Source organism: Bos taurus, unplaced genomic scaffold, assembly GCF_002263795.3.
Source record: "Bos taurus isolate L1 Dominette 01449 registration number 42190680 breed Hereford unplaced genomic scaffold, ARS-UCD2.0 Leftover_ScbfJmS_406, whole genome shotgun sequence".
In the NCBI taxonomy this organism is placed as follows: Eukaryota; Metazoa; Chordata; class Mammalia; order Artiodactyla; family Bovidae; genus Bos; species Bos taurus.
Window position 1 is genome coordinate 1 of NW_020191713.1, and position 20134 is coordinate 20134.

Sequence of the window (20134 nt, forward strand, 5' to 3'; positions counted from 1 at the left end):
GTTTCCATCAGTGTAAGAAGACATTCTGCTGACTGTTATATTTGCATCGCTGGGAGGGGAGAAGACAGAGCTCTGATTGTCAAGTGTCACTGTGTTCATCACAAAAGCTCTCCCAGGCTCTTTTTTGAATCCAGGGTGTGTTTATAAAATCCTCTCAACATTTTGGGTGTAATGACTCTGGATGTACACTTGATAGAAGCAAGTTTGCTAATTAAGACTGTCCCTTGCCAATCAGAACCACATTTTCTGGGGAAACTTAGGGCAGGGAGCATGAATGCAATATTTAGGACACCACTTAGCAGCAACTGAGAATGTTCTCAGTGAGTTTAGAAAAATTGGATGAACATTATACTATGAGAGATGGTGGTCGGGTGAAGCTTAATAATGGAGTATTTGTATTAAAAGTGAGTGAATAATATTTCTACTAGCCATTAACAGTTTTCTTCAGTCATGAATCTATATCCAAGGTTATTAAGGTCCGTAAGTTTTACACCTATATGTTGTTACACTTACTACACTAAGTGAGTTCTATCACCTACATAAGGTGTGGGGCCTTAGGTGAACTGATGCAGTGACACCTGTGTCCAGCCATGGATCGTGTCCTGGTCCAGTCCTACATCATCAGACCCCCCCACCTCCTGCATCATCTGCTCTTCAGGTCTGTCCTGATCAGATTCTGACACTGCTGTCTATACAGCTCACCCTCCTGTTCCAGCCCTTCATAGATTCCCCTTGTCCCCCCTCCCCATTCAGGATGCAGTTCTAGGTCCTCAAACAGAGAACAGGCTTCTTTGCCGCCTGCCCCATCAACCTTTCCAGCTCATCCCCACACCCAATCAGTATCCGGCTGTGCTGGATTTATGGGGGTTCCTTTCCCACCCCTGTCTGTACATACTGGTCCCTCTGTCCCAGAGCCAGGGAGCAGTGTACCAGCACACAGAAGAAAGGTGGAAGATGGGTCCTGCCATTCCCTCCTGTTCCTCCAGGGGGTCCCATGCCCTCTGTCTTCCCACAGCCCTCAGTGGGTGCACTTGACCATTTATGAGTCCCCCTGCTGCCCCCCCCCCCCCCCCCCACCTCAATCCTAAGCAGTGAATGCAGGAAGGCGCCTCAGCCCAGCATGTTCTGTCCCAGGACCCCTGCACCTGCTGTGTCTTCTTCCAGGATTTTTCCCCAGATAGTCTCAGGGCTCCCATGTTACCCTATCTAAGACAGCAGTGCCCCCTTGCTTTTCCCTCAGACCACACATCATAGCCCAATAGTGCATTTTTCTATACTAGTTCAGTATATTCCCCTCTCCATGGTGCAGAGTGTTGTCTACTGTCTTGACCTGTGGGTGTATCCTCAACACTTGGGATAGCGCCTCTGCCTAACCAAAGTCTGCCAGTTGAATGAATGAAGGTGGGACTCTGTATTACTTATATCCTTTCTACAATAACCTGCTATGTCCCCTCTTAACACAGCATTTATATAGGATTATTTTGATATAGGGAATTATATGGTTAACAGCTCTTATCTAGAAATAATGTGTAAACAGTTCATCACTGAAGCAGTTATTTTTTATGGCATGACTTGGAAAACTTTACTCTTAAAAGCTTGAAAAATAAATCATTTTTCTAGAGATTTGGATAAAAATTATTATTTGGGAAGAAATTCAAAATCATCAACTGATCACTTCATTGTAATTATATTACCTCATCTGTGATGGCATGTTAGGAAGAAAACATTTAAAAACTTTTCGGTTGGTCCATCTTGGATAAAGCAATGCATCATATTTGATTAACATCTGCCTTCGGGTACTATTGACAGGTATTTTGAACTAAAGAAAAACAATTCCATGAGTTCCAACGAACATTCCCAATAATGTTCAAATTACTGAACAATTGCACTCATTCCATAAACTAGCAAGGTAATGCTCAAAATCCTCCAAGCTAGGCTTCAGCAGTATGTGAACTGAGAACTTCCAGATGTACAAGCTGGGTTTAGAAAAGACAGAGAACCCAAATTGCCATCATTCACCGAATCATAGAGAAATCAAGGAAATCTAAAAAAAAATCCACTTCTGTTTCATTGACTATTCTAAAGCCTTTAACTGTGTGGATCACAACAAACTGTGGAAAATTCTTCAAGAGAAGGGAATACCACACTACTTTACCTGTCTCCTGAGAAACCTGTATGTGGGTCAAGAAGCAACAGTTAGAACTGGACATGGAGCAACTGACTGGTTCAAAATTAGGAAAGGAGTATGTCAAGGCTGTATATTGTCCCCCTGCTTATTTTACTTTTATGCAGAGTACATCATGTAAAATGCTGAGCTGGATAATCACAAACTGGAATTAAGATTGCTGGGAGAAATGTGAACAAGCTCAGATTTGCAGATGATGCCACCCTTAATGGAAGAAAGTGAAGCAAAACTAAAGAACCTCTTGATGGGGGTGAAAGTGTGTACACGTGTATTCTCAGTCATGTCTGACCCTTCAACCCCATGGACTGCAGCCTGCCAATCTCCTTTGTCCATGGAGTTTTCCAGGCAAGAATACTGGAGTGGGTTCCCATTTCTTTCTACAGGGGATCTTCCAAACCCAGGGATTGAACCCATGTCTCCTGCATTCGCATGCAAATTCTTTATCACTGTGCCACCTGAGGATGAAAGAAGAGAGTGAAAAAGCTGGCTTGAAGCTCAACATTAAAAAAAAAAACTAAGATTATGACATCCAGTCCCACCACTTCATGCCAAATAGAAGGGGAAAATGTAGAAACAGTGACATTTTATTTTTCTGGGCTCCAAAATCACTGTGGACAGTGACTGCAGCCATGAAATTAAAAGACACTTGCCCTTTGGAAGGAAAACTATGACAAACCTAGACAGTGTATTAAAAAGCAAAGACATTACTTTGCGGACAAAAGTCTGTGTTGTCATAGCTATGGTTTTTCCAGTAGTCATATATGGACATGAAAGTTGGTCCACAAAGAAGGCTGAGTGCCAAAGAATTGATGCTTTCAAACTGTGGTCATGGAGAAGACTCTTGAGAGTTCCTTGGACTTAAAAAGGGTCAAACAAGTCAGTTCTAAAGGAAATCAGTCCTGAATATTCATTGGAAGGATAGATGCTGAAGCTAAAGCTCCAATCCTTTGGCCACCTGATGTGAAGAGCCAACTCATTGGAAAAGATCCTGACACTGGGAAAAATTGAAGGCAAAAGGAGAAGGGGGCAGCAGAGGATGAGATGGTTAGATAGCATCATTGACTTAATAGACATGAATTTGAGCAAACTGTGGAGACAGTGGAGGACAGGGAAGCCTGGTGTACTGCAGTCCATGGGGGTCACAGAGAGTTGGACATGACTTATACTGATTGACAACAATTCCATGAAAATCTTTAGTACTAACTGGAGGATGGGGTTACTCAGTTAAGAAACTTAGGTACAAAAGCTGAACTAAGACATGTCAAAAGGTAAAAATAAATCTGTTTGGAATTAATGAAATGATGGTGAGTGTGTCTGCATCCCAGGGTCTTTTTTCTGATCACGGACTCTGTGTCCAGAGGATTCCCTCAGAGTTTTTCTATTCTGAGTCCAAAGCATATGACCACTTGTGGTTAGGGAGGAGTGGGGAAGGGAGCTGGCATTTACTGAGCAGACGGGTGGTTAGACTTCTCAGAACATGTGATTGTCATTGATGTTGTTCTGAGGTGAAGAAACTGAGGTTTAGTGGCTCGTCTGATGGAACTGAGCTGCAGTCTACTGCCTCCAGGTTCTCCATCTGACTCATTCAGCAGGCTGACCTCTGGCCCATGTTCCTGAGATTTGCTTTGTGAGGGTGCAGGGCACTCAGAGTACCTGCCTGGAGCCCTGCCCATGTTCACTGGGGCCTTGGACCTGGCTACTCACTTCTCTGAAGGGGTTGTGGACCTTGTAGGAAGAGACTGGGGCTGAGTTCCTTGGGGTCTGCATTTAAGATGTAGGGGCAGTTTGAGGGGGTTGCTGTGAAAAAAAAAACACTTAAGTTTGGATAGTTTGTGTGGGGGTCTTGGCTAAGAGAATTGCATGTCTTGAGCTGTTGGATGATTTCCTCTGAGTTGAGCCATTTGGACTCTCATCTTTCATTTTCATATTCAGAAAGTTATCAGTTCAAATGAAAAGTTTAATTCCTGGTTGGGATGGAATGTTGCAGAGACGTGTGGAGGCCACACTAGCATTCATTTTCTATCTAATGCTATTTGGGAAGAAGTGTCTACAAAATGCACTCTGGCAAAGGTTACCAAGAGTCTATTAATTTGTTGTTGTTACTATGTACATTATAAATCATAAACAATTGCTTAGATAACTGCCTGAGAAAAATGTACAGAGTTTTAAATGACATAGATTCCTCTTCTCCCATTCCTGTATAGTGATGGAATAGTGTTTTAGTTCAGTCAGGTTTTGGAATCTCACTATTGGTCAGTTGTTTATCATCATGAAATATGTAAATAATTGATGAGTTTTTTGAGGAAAAAAAAAACCAAAAACCTAGCTGTTGGCGCCTCCTTCACTGGACTGGTTTTTAGAATTTTTCAGCAGAGCTGGATTCAGGTTTGCTGCTGATGAATTTGAGGACCTAGTCAAATTTATTACTTTATATTGGTACTTAGTTTGTATTATATATTTGATATTTAAACCATGGATCTTCAACTCCTGTGTTGTCTTTGTCTCATTATGTTTTCAAAATATGTGTTTTCAATTGGAAGCACCCCCATTCATGTTTTTACATACTGTACCTTTTACCTTTGTAGGTGTATTTGCCAAGTCTTGCATGAGAAGATCATAATCTTAGTTACTCATCAGTGGCAGTACCTAAAAGATGCAAGTCAAATTCTGCTATTGGAAAAGGTAAGTAATTTCTAGAAGTCTGTGAAACTTGCTGACACTCAGGTGTGTTGAAGGCCAGACCTCCCAACAGGTCACTCTCCTTGGATTAATGGTAAATGCCCTCTTCTCCCTCAGTTGTACACTCCCTTCTTCTCAGAGCTGGTGGTATTCTTACATTTGAGGATGAATCCATAGGCCTGTAGAATGTCACTATTACACTCTAAGCCACATAAAGCTTAAAGTGTATAGAAGTACAACCACAAGGCTACTGACTCATCACTGTTCTAGTAAAATTGTTAAGGATAATGATGTACTGTTTTTTAAAACTTTTTGTTTTCCTTTTCCAGGATTTAAGCCAAGTTGTATTGTTTGGAAATTAGAGATACTAAGACCTGTTTGTATCCACATGATTGTCATGCAGTTTGCCTGAAGAGCATCTTCCATTAGTACAGGAAGCAAGGTTGGGTAGCCAAGCACCTGGGTCAGAGACACCTTCTCTGCTGGTGTTGCCAGTCGCTGGTCTCCCTGCCCAGGTCTCTATGTGCCCAATACATGTGAGAGCCTGTACAGCAGGAGGACAAGACCCTGCCCTCACGGGGGTCCTGTTCTTATGGGGACAGATATGACAAAGAAGGTGACATCCTGGCTGCCTCCCTGAGGAGCTGGTGCCTCACAGGGTCTGAGTGACATGAAGGTGGGGACTGTGCTGTCACCTGGGAGAGGGAATCTGAGGCAGGGAGTCTTAAGGAAGGAACTGACCTGGCAGGTTGGAGGAACAGCAGGAAGACCAGCGTGTCTGAGGACACTGAGCAGAGGGATGTGGAGGGAGCTGGTCTCTGAGCAGTGGGCAGTGAGCCCAGAAGTGAGATGGAAGCCTTGGATGGTCCAGAGCAGAGGAGGATGTGGAATTTTAAAAATTCCTCTGATGGTCACTGGAGAGGTGACAGCAGAAGTAGTTACAAGGCTTAGTAAAGCTGAGAAGGCAGAAGTGTGGGCTCAGGCTAGAGTATCAGTTTCTAGAGCTGCTGTAACAAAGCACTGCAAATTGGGTGACTTCAAACAACAGAAATTTATTTTATTTTCTTGAAATATAGTTGATTTTCAATATTGTATTAAATTCTGCTGTACAGTAAAGTGATTCAGTTATACATATACATATATTTATTTTTAAATATTCTTTTCCATTATGGTTTATTATAGGATACTGAATATAATTCTTTGTGTGCTACATAGTAGGACCTTGTTGTTTATCCATTCCATTTATAATGCTTACATCTGCTATTCTGAAACTTCATACTCAAAGTCTCCCTAGCTCCTTCCCTGTTGGAAACTACAGGTCTATTATTTCTGTCCTCCAAACAACAGAGATTTATTGTCTCCCTGGTCTGGAGGCTACAAGTCCCCAGTCCAGGTGCTGGCAGGGCTGTGTTCTCCCTGAAGGCTGCAGGGGAGAATCCTTCCTTCCTGCCACTGGTGTGTGCCAGTTTTCCTTGTGTTCTTTGGCTTCCAGCTGCAATATTGTGGTCTCTGCTTCTGATACCACGTGGCCATTATACCTTGTTTGTCTGAGTCTCTTCTGTTCTCATAAGGACATCAGTCATTTTAGATTTAGGGTCTTCCTGCTCCAGTATGACCTCATCTTAGCTTGATTGCATCTGCAAAGACCCTGCTTCCAAATAAGGTCAATTTACAGGTATCATGTTTAGGGCTTGAACATACCTTTTTAAGGGGCTACCATTCAGTGCACAATACATCACATGATTGGGAGTGGGTTGGAGATTAGTGAGAATTTTTCAGACTTGGTAATTGTTTGATGTTTCACCCGTTGGTTTGTCTGTGTCTGTGCCTCAGCACCTCTGTTGTTAACCCTTGTCTCTTTCAACAGACCCATGGCCAAATCTCTCACTTATCAAATGAATTTCTGCTCTAAGAAAGATTATTAAAACATAGCATCTCTACCTCTCAAAGCAATTCCATATGTAGACTGTTCTCTACTCCTCCAGGAATGTGGAGCTCAGATTTCTTAAGCTTGAGACCAGTTAACTTCATGTGCAGAGCAGATGATGTGCTGTGCTTAGTCACTCAGTAATGTCCAACTCTTTGTGACCCCAGACTCCTCTGTCCATGGGGATTCTCCAGGCAAGAATACTGGAGTGGGTTGCCATCCCCTCCTCCAGGGGACCTTCCCATCCCAGGGATCAAACCCAGGTCTTTTGCATTGCATGTAGATTCTTTACCATCTAGGCCACCAGAGAAGTCCAAGAACACTGGAGTGGGTAGTCTATCCCTTCTCCAGGGGATACACCTAACCCAGGGATCGAACCAGGGTCTCCTGCATTGCAGGCAGATTCTTTACCTGCTGAGCTACCAAGGAAGCCCACAGAGCAGGTGATACTAGTATGTAAAACCCTGCATTGGCAGTATTGAGTACAGAATGGTGAGAGGCACAATAACATATTTAGCCAGTCCCTAGATGTTTTGGGGCCCCCTTATTGCTTCTTTTGAGAATACCATCCTCAATTTTAGAACAACAATTTGTCCACTAGAGAGCACCCCTGGATGAGTTGGGGTCCATCCTTTCTATTTGTCTGATCCATCTCTCACATCAGAGGGAGGATGGCATGCCTCCTTGTCCCCTTGGAATTGTTAGGGCTTGGTTGCTGAGTGAAATTACTGTCTTTGTACCACTAGTAATTTCCTTGTGCAGCTTACAGATACTAAGTAGAAAGTGGTAATTTCATTAAATAAGGTGTATGTATTTTGTCTCTCAAGTGGCACAAGCCACAATATATCTTGAATAAAATTCTAATTCTTCAGTATCAAATGGTTCCCAAAGGTTTCATAGGGTTTCTTCCAGGGGACCACCTCAGGGGATAGGATGAGAGGGGTCAAAGGTAGGGTCATGGGACACTTTCTTCTACTTGATCCACCTTAACCAGATGCCCTCCTTTGATTGTTTTTACATCCTGAAATTTTGGCCTCATATTTTGTTTGCCAATGAGTGAATTAGCTGTATCTTGTTTCATGGGGTTAGAAAATAGCGAAAGCATATGCATATGAGAGTTCCAAAGAATAGCAAGGAGAGATAAGAAAGCCTTCCTGAGTGATCAGTGCAAAGAAACAGAGGAAAACAATAAAATGGGGAAGACTAGGGATCTCTTCAAGAAAATTAGAAATACCAAGGGAACATTTCATGCAAAGATGGGCTCAATAAATGACAGAAATTGTATGTACCGAACAGAAGCAGAAGATATTAAGAAGAGGTGGCAAGAGTACACAGAAGAACTCTATAAAAAAGATATTCATGACCCAGATAATCATGATGGTGTGATCACTCACCTAGAGCCAGACAGCCTGGAGTGTGAAGTCAAGTGGGCCTTAGAAAGCATTACTATGAACAAAGCTAGTGGCGGTGATGGAATTCTAGGCAAGCTCTTTTAAATCCTAAAAGATGATGCTGTGAAAGTGCTGCACTCAATACACCAGCAAATTTGGAAAACTCAGCAGTGGCCACAGGACTGGGAAGGGTCAGTTATCATTCCAATCCCAAAGAAAGGCAATGCAAAGAATATTCAAACTACCACACAATTGCACTTATCGCACACTCTAGCAAAGTAATGCTCAAAATTCTCCAAGCTAGGCTTCAACAGTACATGAACTGAGAACTTTCAGATGTTCATGTTGTATTTAGAAAAGGCAGAGGAACCAAAGATCAAATTGCCAACATCTGTTGGATCATAGAAAAAGCAAGAGAGTTCCAGAAAAACATTTACTTCTGCTTTATTGACTCTGCTAAAGCCTTTGTGTAGATCACAACAAACTGTGGAAAATTCTTCAAGAGATGGAAATACCAGACTATCTTACCTGCCTCCTGAGAAATCTGTATGCAGGTCAAGAAGAAACAGTTAGAACCGGACACAGAACAGCAGACTGGTTCCAAATGAGGAATGGAGTACATCAAGACTTTATATTGTCACCTTATATATTTAACTTCTATGCAGAGTACATCATGTGAAATACTGGGCTGGATGAAGCACAAGCTGAAATCAAGATTGCCAGGATATTTATCAATAACTTCAGATATGCAGATAGCACCACCCATATGGCAGAAAGCAAAGAAGAACTAAAGAGTCAGTCTCGTGATGAAAGTGAAAGAGGAGGGTGAAAAAGCTGGCTTAAAACTCAACATTCAAAAAACAAAGATCATGGGATCTGGTCCCATCACTTTATGGCAAATAAATGGGGAAACAAAGGAAACAGTGACAGACTTTTTTTGTTTGTTTGTTTACAAAATCACTGCAGATGGTGACTGCACCCATGAAATTAAAAGACGCTTGCTCTTTGGAAGAAAAGCTATGAGCAACCTAGATAGCGTTTTAAAAAACAGAGACACATGTTGGTATATGGCAAAACCAATACAATATTACAAAGTTAAAAAATAAAATTAAAAAAATGGAAAAAAAAAAAAAAAGCAGAGACATTACTTTGCCAACAAACGTCCATCTAGTCAAAACTACGGTTTTTCCAGTAGTCATGTATGGATGTGAGAGTTGGACAATAAAGAAAGCCGAGCATCGAAGAACTGATGGATTTGAACTATGGTGTTAGAGAAGACTTTTGAGAGTCCTTTGAACTACAAGGAGATCCAACCAGTCAGTTCTCAAGGAAATCAGTCCTGAAGGAAGGAATGATGCTCAAGCTGAAGCTCCGGTACTTTGGCTTCCTGATATGAAGAACTGACTCATTGGAAAAGGCCCTGATTCTGATAAATATTGAAGGTGGGAAGAGAAGGTGATGACAGAGGATGTGATGATTGGATGGCATCACTGACTCAATGGACATGAGTTTGGGTAAACTCCGGGAGTTGGTAATGGACAGGGAGGCCTGGCATGCTGCAGTCCATGAGGTTGCAGAGAGTCAGACGCGACTGAGCGACTGAACTGAATTGAACTGGAGGGAGGGAAACTGAAGTAAAATGTCATGTATTTTCCAATAACTTGATTAGATTGGCAGTGGCTTAAGCAGTTGTCCGATCTGAGGACGCCTGGTTATCTGCTTGTGATTGGCTGTTTTTAAGTTCTCCTCTCAAGTTTCTCTCAAGAATCTCCACTGATTCTGGGTTAGGGTTTTGTTTGCTGCCAAGGCTTTAGAACCACTGCAGTGCCATGGCTTTCTTGTTTAATGACTTGAACAGAAAGAATATTGAATTTGCAGTTGGGAACTTTCTGAGTTTGTGGGGAAGTTATAAAGACAGTGAAGACACAGCTCATGGATTCTCTGTCCAGAGCTACTTCTTACAGGTCTTGTCCCAGCTGAACACATGCTACTGTGACAGTGACATGGTCAGCAAAGATTTGATGAGTGATTCTTACCTATGCAGATGTGCTTGTGCCCACCTCTGTGACAGTCTTAAGTTTGTTTCCTGGAATATCTTCTCCAATTGACTGTTTTTAAAAATTCTGTTTCTCACATGAAGTTTATCTGAATTGTCTAAAAAAACTACTGATACTTCCACTGACATCTATAGTTTTTGCTTCCCTAAGTGCCCACAGTAGTTATCTCAATGGCCTCCATTTTTAACACATAAGTACACATTTCTTTCATATCTGCCAGCATCTTACACAGTATTTGGTTTGGCAGAGGACAGAAGGCTTATACTGAAATAGATTTGTGAACCATAATTCCAGACCTAGAAAATTTTTTCTTAAAAAAGTTATAGTTTAATACCAGTTAACTTTTCTTGATTAGTATTTAAATTAGATTATATTATCTAATGCAAGTGAATTTATCTCAAGTTTAAAATTTTTATTTTAGGGTGAAATGGTGCAAAAAGGGACTTATGCTGAGTTACTGAAATCCGGGGTAGATTTTGCTTCCCTTTTAAAGAAGGAGAATGAGGAGGCTGAACCATCTCCAGTTCCTGAATCTCCCACTATAAGGACTCAGACCTCCTCTGAGTCTTCAGTTCAGTCTCAACAGTCTTCCACACCCTTGTTGAAAGATGCAGCTGCAGAAGACCAAGATGTGAGTTTCTCATTCTGCAACATCCTGGTCTGTCTGCTTTTGATGGCTGTTCAGTCTTCTCCTCTCATGACATCTTTGTCTCAAATTAAATAAGTTTCCAGGGCCTTATTCCATGGAATTGGTAGAATTAAATTGCTCTCTGATCAGAGTTCTCCTCTGGGTATAGGATGATGAATCTTATCAAGATCAGTAGTGGGTACACTGCTATGAATTCCTGGGTGTATGTTTATAATGGGTTCCAGCTTCCCTTTTACATCCAGAGGCTTACTATGAAGACCTTATCCTATCAAATCCTGCTGTGACCACATTAAATCAGCTATTTTTCCTACATATTGGAATGTTCTGGCACTGCAGATGACTGATTGTCGTATTTTGCCTTGGTGTCAGAAGGTTTGTGATAGACCAGAGATAACGTGTGTGACACACAGCAGACAATGATTAATCCCTCACATTACACACTCAGGAATCACTGAAATTCAGGAACCACATAGATTCAGATCATATGCTGTCCTCCTGCTATCCAAACTCACCTTACTCCAACTTGTTGTGTGAACTCAGCTTATTGTATTTGACTAGTATTTTGAGGACCAGCTATGTTTTATGTTTTCATCATTGAATGACACAAGTCATCTAGAAGGATACATTAACTACATATCATTTTGTGTGTTATTTTGGAACAAACTTCTGCATTCATATTTGAATTGGATATGTTTGCATGTACCGAAAGTCATAATATCCTATTTTTATTCATTAGTCATATAATTTATTTTTTAATTGGAGTATAACTGCTTTACAATGTTGTGTTGCTTTCCATTGTGCAATGAAGTGAATTCACTATATGTATACATATATCCCCTCCCTCTTGGACTCCCTTTCCCTCCTACACCCCTGTCCCAAACATCTAGATCATAATGCAGCACTTCTACTTTAAGCAAAGCCACACAACAATGAATAACCTTGTGCAAATGATATTTCCTTATTTCTAATAGATTACTAGAAGTAGTATGGCTGGGTCCAAGAGTCAATGCATATATGGTTTGGTTAGATATTTTCATACCTTCTCCATAGGAGATGGACCATCTTGCACTCTTACCAGCGTGTGAGGTGTGTCTGTTTTCACCACAGAATTGCAATTTAGGACATTGTTGAACTTTCGTAGTTTTGTAGTTCATTATTTAAAATTTTGTCTTTCCCTGCCATTTTTCCCTCCAAGACCGAGAATATACAGGATACACTATCTGAGGAGAGACGTTTAGAAGGAAAAGTTGGTTTTAAGACCTATAAGAATTACTTCAGAGCTGGTGCTCACTGGTCTGTCATCATTTTCCTTATTCTAGTAAACATAGCAGCTCAGGTACGTAAGGAAATTTGTTTTGATATGTGCCTTTAGCTTGATATTCACATACTATTTATACTGTATCTATTTATTTAATTATTATTATGTTTATGAAGAGATTTATTTTAAAAAACTGGCTCATGAAGCTGTGGAATCTGCCTGGGTGAATCTGAAAGCAGAAGAGCAGGCCTGCAGGCTGGAACCTCAGGCAGGAGCTGTAGTCTTAAGGCAGAATTTCTTCCTCCTCCAGGAAGCTCCAGGTTGTGCTCTTACAGCCTTCGACTGACTGGATGGGGCCCACCACATTGTTGATGGTTATTTTTACTTAAGTTGACTAATTATAGATATGAACCACAATCCACAAAAAATACCTTCACATTAATATCTAGAGGAGTGTGTGATTAAATGACCAGAGACTGGAATGGCCAAGGTGACACAGAAAACTGATTATCACAGTACTGTCAAGAGTCTTCCTTCAGCTTTTTCCTCCCCGGAGCTGTGCTGGTTCTGCAGCTCTGTGGCAAGCCGCGGAGTCAGGGTTCTGTTCTGCAGGATGGGGTTTGTTAAAGTTGTCAAGAACAAGGCCTACTTCCAGAGATACCAAGTGAAATTCAGAAGAAGGTGAGAGGGAAAAACTGACAACTATGCTTGGAAAGGATTGGTAATCCAAGATAAAAATAAGTACAATACACCTAAATACAGAATGATTGTTTGTGTAATGAACAGAGATATCATTTGTCGGATTGCTTATGCCCATATATAAGGAGATATGATAGTTTGTGCAGCTTATGCTCACAAACTCCCAAAATATAGTGTGAAGGTTGGCCTGACAAATTATGCTGCAGCATATTGTACTGGCCTGCTGCTGGCCTGCAGGCTTCTTAATAGGTTTGGTATAGACAAAATTTATGAAGGCCAAGTCGAGGTGACTGGAGATGAATACAATGTGGAAATCATTGATGGTCAACCTGGTGCCTTCACTTGTTATTTGGATGCAGGACTTGCCAGAACTACTACCGGGAATAAAGTTTTTGGGGCCCTAAAGGGAGCTGTCGATGAAGGCTTGTCTATCCCTCACAGTACCAAATGGTTCCCTGGTTATGATTCAGAAAGCAAAAAATTCAGTGCTGAGGTACACCGAAAGCACATCATGGGGCAAAACGTTGCAGATTACATGTGTTACCTGATTGAAGAAGATGAAGATGCTTACAAGAAACAATTCTCTCAGTACATAAAGAACAATGTAACTCCAGACATGATGGAAGAGATGTATAAGAAAGCTCATGCTGCAATACGAGAGAATCCAGTGTATGAGAAGAAGCCTAAGAAAGAAGTTAAAAAGAAGAGGTGGAACCGTCCCAAAATGTCACTTGCCCAGAAGAAAGATCAGGTAGCTCAGAAGGCGAGCTTCCTTAGAGCTTAGGAACAAGCTACTGAGAGTTAAACCAAACCACAATTTTCTATTGATTTTTCAGATAAGACAATAATAAACTTGTTTTACAAGGAAAAAAAAAATAGTCTTCCTTCAAAACCCTGAACATTTACACTACAACATTTTTTTTTTTTTTTAATGTACTTGGATTTGCATTCAAATATGCTATCTCTGGGTAGCAAAACAAGTGAGGCTTATTAGTGTTGTGTGTTTGTGACAGATTCTAGAAAAAAAAAAAAAGAATGCCTTTTAGAGATATTAAATTATAACATGCCCTCCCCTGACCTTTTGTCATTTGGGATGTGGAGCTTGGCACAGACCTGAGTCGAAAGGACCGTCTCCCTGTTCTGGAGCCTTTCCGTCCCCCATCCTAGTGAGTGGGGTGAGAGGACTCAGTAACGTCAGTGTGTGAGTGACTGTTGTTTCCTGATCCAGGTTGCCTATATCCTGGAGGATTGGTGGCTTTTAAACTGGTGAGTGATTCCTGCTCTGACCCAAAGTGCTGTAAAGTCTATACAAAGCCTCACTTTCCCACAGAGTCAGGGGGAGGGGTGGGGATTGTTCAGCCTCCTCTTCTGACCCTCACGTAGTTTCCCTCGATTATGTCAGGGAAACTACATCACAGTTCCTGCTGGACTGTGACCTCCCATGGTCTCTCTCCATGTCTCACTCTCAGAAGCTTCCTTACAGACATTTTTGAGAACTGAAAGTTGTGATTCAAATGGTATCTCTATAAGGTAGAGAGACATAGGGCCCTTAGAGCTGGGGACCATTTTCTAGCATTAAATTCATCTCCTAAATCAATATTAATTTTTTTCTGGTATATATGTATATTCTATCTATAGCATAATATATTTTTCTTCCCTGTTCCATAGGGCAAATGAACAGCATACTCTGAATATCACGGCACATGAAAAAGGAAATATAACGGAGATGCTTGATCTGAACTGGTACTTAGGAATTTTTTCAGGTAAAGCTGAATCATCTGGTCTATTATACTAGAGTCTGAGGTGCTTACAAGGAGCCTGCGTGAACAACTAGGGCTTCCAGGAGAAATTCAGAAATATCTCAACAAATAAGAGTCTGAGTCGCATTTACTCTATGAATTAATTGGAATAATTATTTAAAAAATCTACTAGAAGAAGGTGAATGGAGACTCTTAATTTGCTCTGTACTGGATTTGGAACTTAAATTAGAATTGAACATTCAGAAAATCAGCCACTGGAAACGTGCTACTGTCTATTCTGATAGGTTGCTTTATCTAAATCTTATAATGTGGATGGACAAGGGGATTAGAAATGGATCCCCACCCTGTGGTTTGAATTTTTCCAGTTCTGTCTGAATAAACCCTGCCTTTTATTGAACTTAGATGAATTCCTCTGGCAGCAAGGGCCCCCAAGCAAAAGCACTATTTCCTTGCAGGTATGCAAACTCCCCTTTGCCACACTGCTCATCTCTTGGGCTTCACGAGAAGCTAAGTAGGGAGAAATCCAGTGTCTGGGAATTAATTAGGATTCCTTCTCTTTCTTACCTTGAGATAATAATGTTATTGCACCTCCAATTGTGTGATTAATTTAACATCTGGCTTGCCAGACTAATATTAATTAACATGGCTCTGTTTTCACAAGAGTGCCTAGAATATGTGTAGCATTTCATATGTGCGAAAGGAAATCCTTATCTAAAATTTTAAAATATTGGACAAGAAACATGCATATGAACTTTCTGCAAAGATAGAGGGAATTATATCTTTGTAAGAACCCACTCATTGAAATTTGGTATTTCTTTTGTTGATCACTTGCTAAGAAACCTAAATCCATTAGCTGTTTACCTTCTGAATTGGTGGACTGTGGGGGCTTAAAGGAAGAAGGAAAATACATTTAGAATAGTGAGCTAAGGCAAATGCCTGTGGATGGAATTCAGGAATTTGAACAGTTTCATGGTTGGAATAACAGTGATGTGAAAAGCTGAAGGAGAAAAAATATTTGATGGGATGTTTATAACAGAAGTTATTTCCAGTTTCCTTAGTGTCGTGGGTTCAAGAGATGTTTGAAGGGCTATTTTAATTTTTATATGCATAAATACTCATTTATGTCATTAATAAAATAAATTTAAATAATTATGTGCATTTGCAAATACTTTTTGTTTCTATAAAATAGTAAGATTAGTTGCTCTTTTAGGTTAATTATCTTGTGTTAAGGCATAATTTGTATTTTCTTACAATTTAACTATTTAAGACATTTTCTACTTGTAACTTTGTATGATATTTTCCTATTTTTTAAAGCTATTGGGTATTTTGTACAATGAAATGAAATGATTTCTCCTGTTTCCTGTTAATTCACATGCTGGTACCAAAGCATACCACAATTTCACATTATGGAAAATTTTGTAAATAATGAGATTTGAAACATGGAGAAAGAACTATTAACTACTTTTTATAATTAGTTTTTCTTCTGAGTTTTTATTAGAATAGAGTTTAGAAAGCCTAGAATGAAATTATACTTTACACCTCATTTTTTATTCACATATGGTTTCTGTTTAGTGAAAGGAAAATACTGATTTTCATATTCTTTTTAATAAATGTATTTTGTGAATGCATTAAACTTTTACAGAATCCATTCTATATATGTATCTAAACATTTATTTCACATTCTATATATTAAAATTTATATGTAAGTTCTTTTTATAGAGGAAAATACATAATATATTTACAGACTACCTGCTGTACTTCAGTATTATTGAAAAAAAGGCAGAAATTTTGTGTTATAAGTGACATTTCTTTATTTCAGGTTTAACTGTATCTACTCTCATTTTTGGTGTCACAAGATCTCTGTTGGCATTGTACATCTTTGTTAATTCTTCACAAACTTTGCACAACAAAATGTTGAAGACCATTTTGAGAGTTCCGGTATTGTTCTTTGATAGAAATCCAGCGGGTAAGTCAGACACCAAGTTTCTCAGTAAATATGTCTTAACACAGCTAGTGCTTTGCCATGTTCTGGTATTTGAAAATGGAACAGATGCTTGGAATAGATTACTGTGTGTATTGATTCATTTTCTACAAAAGTCTTCACTGATATTTTTCTCTTACTAGAGAAAATTTGAATATAGGAGCATATAAACTTTTTATTTATGTGCGTGGGGGAAGGTAAATTAATGTTCACTTAGCAGAATGATTTAGGAATCCATTTATTGTGTGGCTTATGAAACACGATATATTTGTTTTAAAAATGTATTTTAATTGGAGGATAATTAATTTACAATATTGTGGTGGTCTTGCCATACATCAACATGAAGCAGCCATGAGTGCACAATTGTCCCTTCATCCTGAACCCCCTCCAACCTCCCTCTCCACTCCATCCCTCAGGATTGTCCCAGAGTACTGGCTTGAGTGCCCTGCTTCATTCATCGAACTTGCACAGGTCATCTGTTTTACATATGGTAATATATGTGTTTCAATTCTATTTTCTCAGATGATCCCACCCTTGCCTTCTCCCACATAGTCCAAGAGCCTGTTCTTTACATCTATGTTTCTTTTGCTGCCTTGCACATAGGTTCATCATTATCGTCTTTCTGAATTCCATATATATGCATTAATATACTGTATTGGTGTTTCTTTTTTTGACCTACTTCATTCTGTATAATAGGCTCCAGTTTCATCTACCTCATTAGAACTGACTCAAATGCATTTTTTTTTTTAGAGCTGAGTAATAGTCCACTGTGTATATGTATCACAACTTCCTTATCCATTTGTCTGTCAATGGACATCTAAGTTGCTTTCATGTCCTAGGTATTGTAAACAGTGCTATAATGAACATTGGGGTGCATGTGTCTCTTTCCATTCTGGTTTCCTCAGTGTGTATGCCCAGAAGTGGGATTGCTGGGTCATATGGCAATTCTATTTCCAGTTTTTTAAGGAATCTCCACACTGTTCTCCATAGGGGCTGTACTAGTTTGCATTCCCACCAACAGTGTAAGAGGAAAACATATATTTGATGTTCAGTTCTGTTCAGTCCTTCAGTAATGTCCAACTCCTTGTGACCCCATGAACCACAGCATGCCAGGCCTCCATGTCCATCACCAACTCCTGGAGTCCACCCAAACCCATGTCCATCAAGTTGGTGATGCCATCTGACCATCTCATCCTCTATTGTCCCCTTCTCCTCCTGCCCTCAATCTTTCCCAGCATCAGGGTCTTTTTCAATGAGTTAGTTCTTTGCATGAGGTGGCCAAAGTATTGGAGTTTCAGCTTCAGCATCAGTCCTTCCAATGAACACCCAGGGCTGATCTCCTTCAGAATGGACTGGTTGGATCTCCTTGCAGTCCAAGGGACTCTCGAGAGTCTTCTCCAACACCACAGTTCAAAAGCATCAATTCTTTGGCGCTCAGTTTTCTTTATAGTCCAAGTCTCACATCCATACATGACCACTGGAAAAACCATAGCCTTGACTAGATGGACCTCTGTTGACAAAGTAATGTCTCTGCTTTTTAATATGCTGTCTAGGTTGGTCATAACTTTCCTTCCAAGGAGAAAGTGTCTTTTAATTTCATGGCTGCAATCACCATCTGCAGTGATTTTGGAGCCCAGAAAAATAAAGTCAGCCACTGTTTCCCCATCTATTCCCCATTAAGTGATGGGACTGGATGCCGTAATCTTAGTTTTCTGAATGTTGAGCTTTAAGCCAACTTTTTCACTCTCCTCTTTCACTTTCATCAAGAGTCTCTTTAGTTCTTCTTCACTTTCTGCCATAAGGGTGGTGTCATCTGCCTATCTGAGGTTATTGATATTTCTCCCGGCAACCTTGATTCCAGCTTGTTTTTCATCCAGCCCAGTGTTTCTCATGATGTACTCTGCATAGAAGTTAAATAAGCAGGTGACAATATACAGCCTTGACATACTCCTTTTCCTATTTGGAACCACTCTGTTGTTCCATGTCCAGTTCTAACTGTTGCTTCCTGACTTACATACATCTCTTCCAGAATTTTCCACAGTTTATTGTGATCCACACAGTCAAAGGCTTTGGCATAGTCAATAAAGCAGAAATATTTGATGTAAACATATTTAAATGTCCTTGACTAGTTGCTAAAAGATGGACTCTTAAATAGCCTTGTTAGGTTGTCCCATATGAAGAACCTTCTTACAATTAATCTCCCTATAGGACACAGGCTGTATGTTTCTTTCTTTCATTGCCCTTTCATTCCTGGAATCACACAGCTCTGGCATGTTCTATGGCATAGATGGTTCTAAAACCAACTATGAGGTTTTCCTAATAAGGTAATGACTTCCAATTACATATAAGAGGCTTTGTGTTACCTAACAGGTGAATCTTCAATAGTAAGTTTCCAATATGAGAGTCCCTGGAGGTTTACCAGTGCTTGATGCCTCCACCTTGAGGCCTTTCACTTGTCTTTTGGAAGGTATCCTCCTGACTTGGGTTTCTATGAAGAGTTAGTTCATCAGTTAATTGGACATGCTCACTCTGTCCAGTTAATTAAACTTGTGCTGAGGCACAGGGCAGCTTTGTTTTTGCAGGTGATGATTGACAGGACCTGCTGAGGTATGGAGGTGGGCTGGAGGGAGGATGGAAGTAGTCTTGGACTGGCCATCAACTAGTTGTGTGATGAAGCCCAAAGCAAGTGCATACTACTTGGGCAGTCAAATACCAAGTCATGATATTGTCATGATATAAGTATGGACTCTGGAGCCACCTTCCTAGGTTCAGTCCTGGTGCTAGTTCCTAATTGTGATAGCTGATTGTAGTTATGTTAATACTTATGTGTTAATCTCTGTGTCTTAGTTTTCTTACCTGTAAAATAGAGATGCTGTTCATATCTACCATATCACAATACCATGGAAATTAAACAGGTTAATACATTCAGAGGGCTTAGCACATGGTCGGTGCCTAATGAACCTTAGTGATGAGGACTACATGGTGTCTGGGAACTTTGTCTTCTGTGAGATGGGAATAATGGATGCCCTCCTTGTTTCATAAGACTTTTGTGAGAATTAAATAAGACTGTTTAGGGTAGTATCCTGTGCAGATTTATTCAGCAGTTCAGGCACTGGGTAAAACACAGGATAATAACCTGCAAAGGCCCATACAGATCTTGTCTTACTATGAAACTGTAGACAGAAAGTGATTGGAGGAGTCTATGCTATTACGGCTGTGAACTTGTTCCACTTTATCAGTTAATGTGAAAACTACAATCATAAAGTTTGGAGCATTAAGTGGGACTGGATTTCTTTCATCACAGCTTCTGAGTGCTCATGACCACAGTTAACTAGGCTCTTCATGTTCAAGACCTGTAGGCTTCTCCACATGCTGATTCATTCATTTTTCAAGGATTTGGGACCAAGTTTAAATCTTTGAGGTTGCTCATCTTAGAGCAGCTGGCACACTAGTGTTTATCTTGCCTCCTTCTCCTTGTATCTCTTAGCAGGACTTCGTTCCTTCAAGAAAATAGAAGCCCAAATAAGTACTGCAAAGATAGGCCTAGT

The 20134-nt window shown here is 40.2% G+C and overlaps 1 protein-coding gene and 1 pseudogene across 1 annotated transcript in view; both read left to right on the top strand.

Annotated features, from left to right (window-relative positions):
- Positions 1-311: 311 nt before the first annotated feature.
- Positions 312-20134, top strand: part of LOC101903219 (ATP-binding cassette sub-family C member 4-like) — an 83135-nt gene continuing 63312 nt past the window's right edge. The window contains exons 1-8 of the mRNA XM_059884485.1: positions 312-404; positions 754-947; positions 4771-4867; positions 10661-10870; positions 12084-12224; positions 14074-14111; positions 14514-14608; positions 16425-16571. Coding sequence (XP_059740468.1) covers positions 312-404; positions 754-947; positions 4771-4867; positions 10661-10870; positions 12084-12224; positions 14074-14111; positions 14514-14608; positions 16425-16571 — 1015 coding nt within the window. The remainder of the gene's footprint in view (positions 405-753; positions 948-4770; positions 4868-10660; positions 10871-12083; positions 12225-14073; positions 14112-14513; positions 14609-16424; positions 16572-20134) is intronic.
- On the top strand, positions 12613-13665 carry LOC510333 (large ribosomal subunit protein uL18-like; annotated as a pseudogene).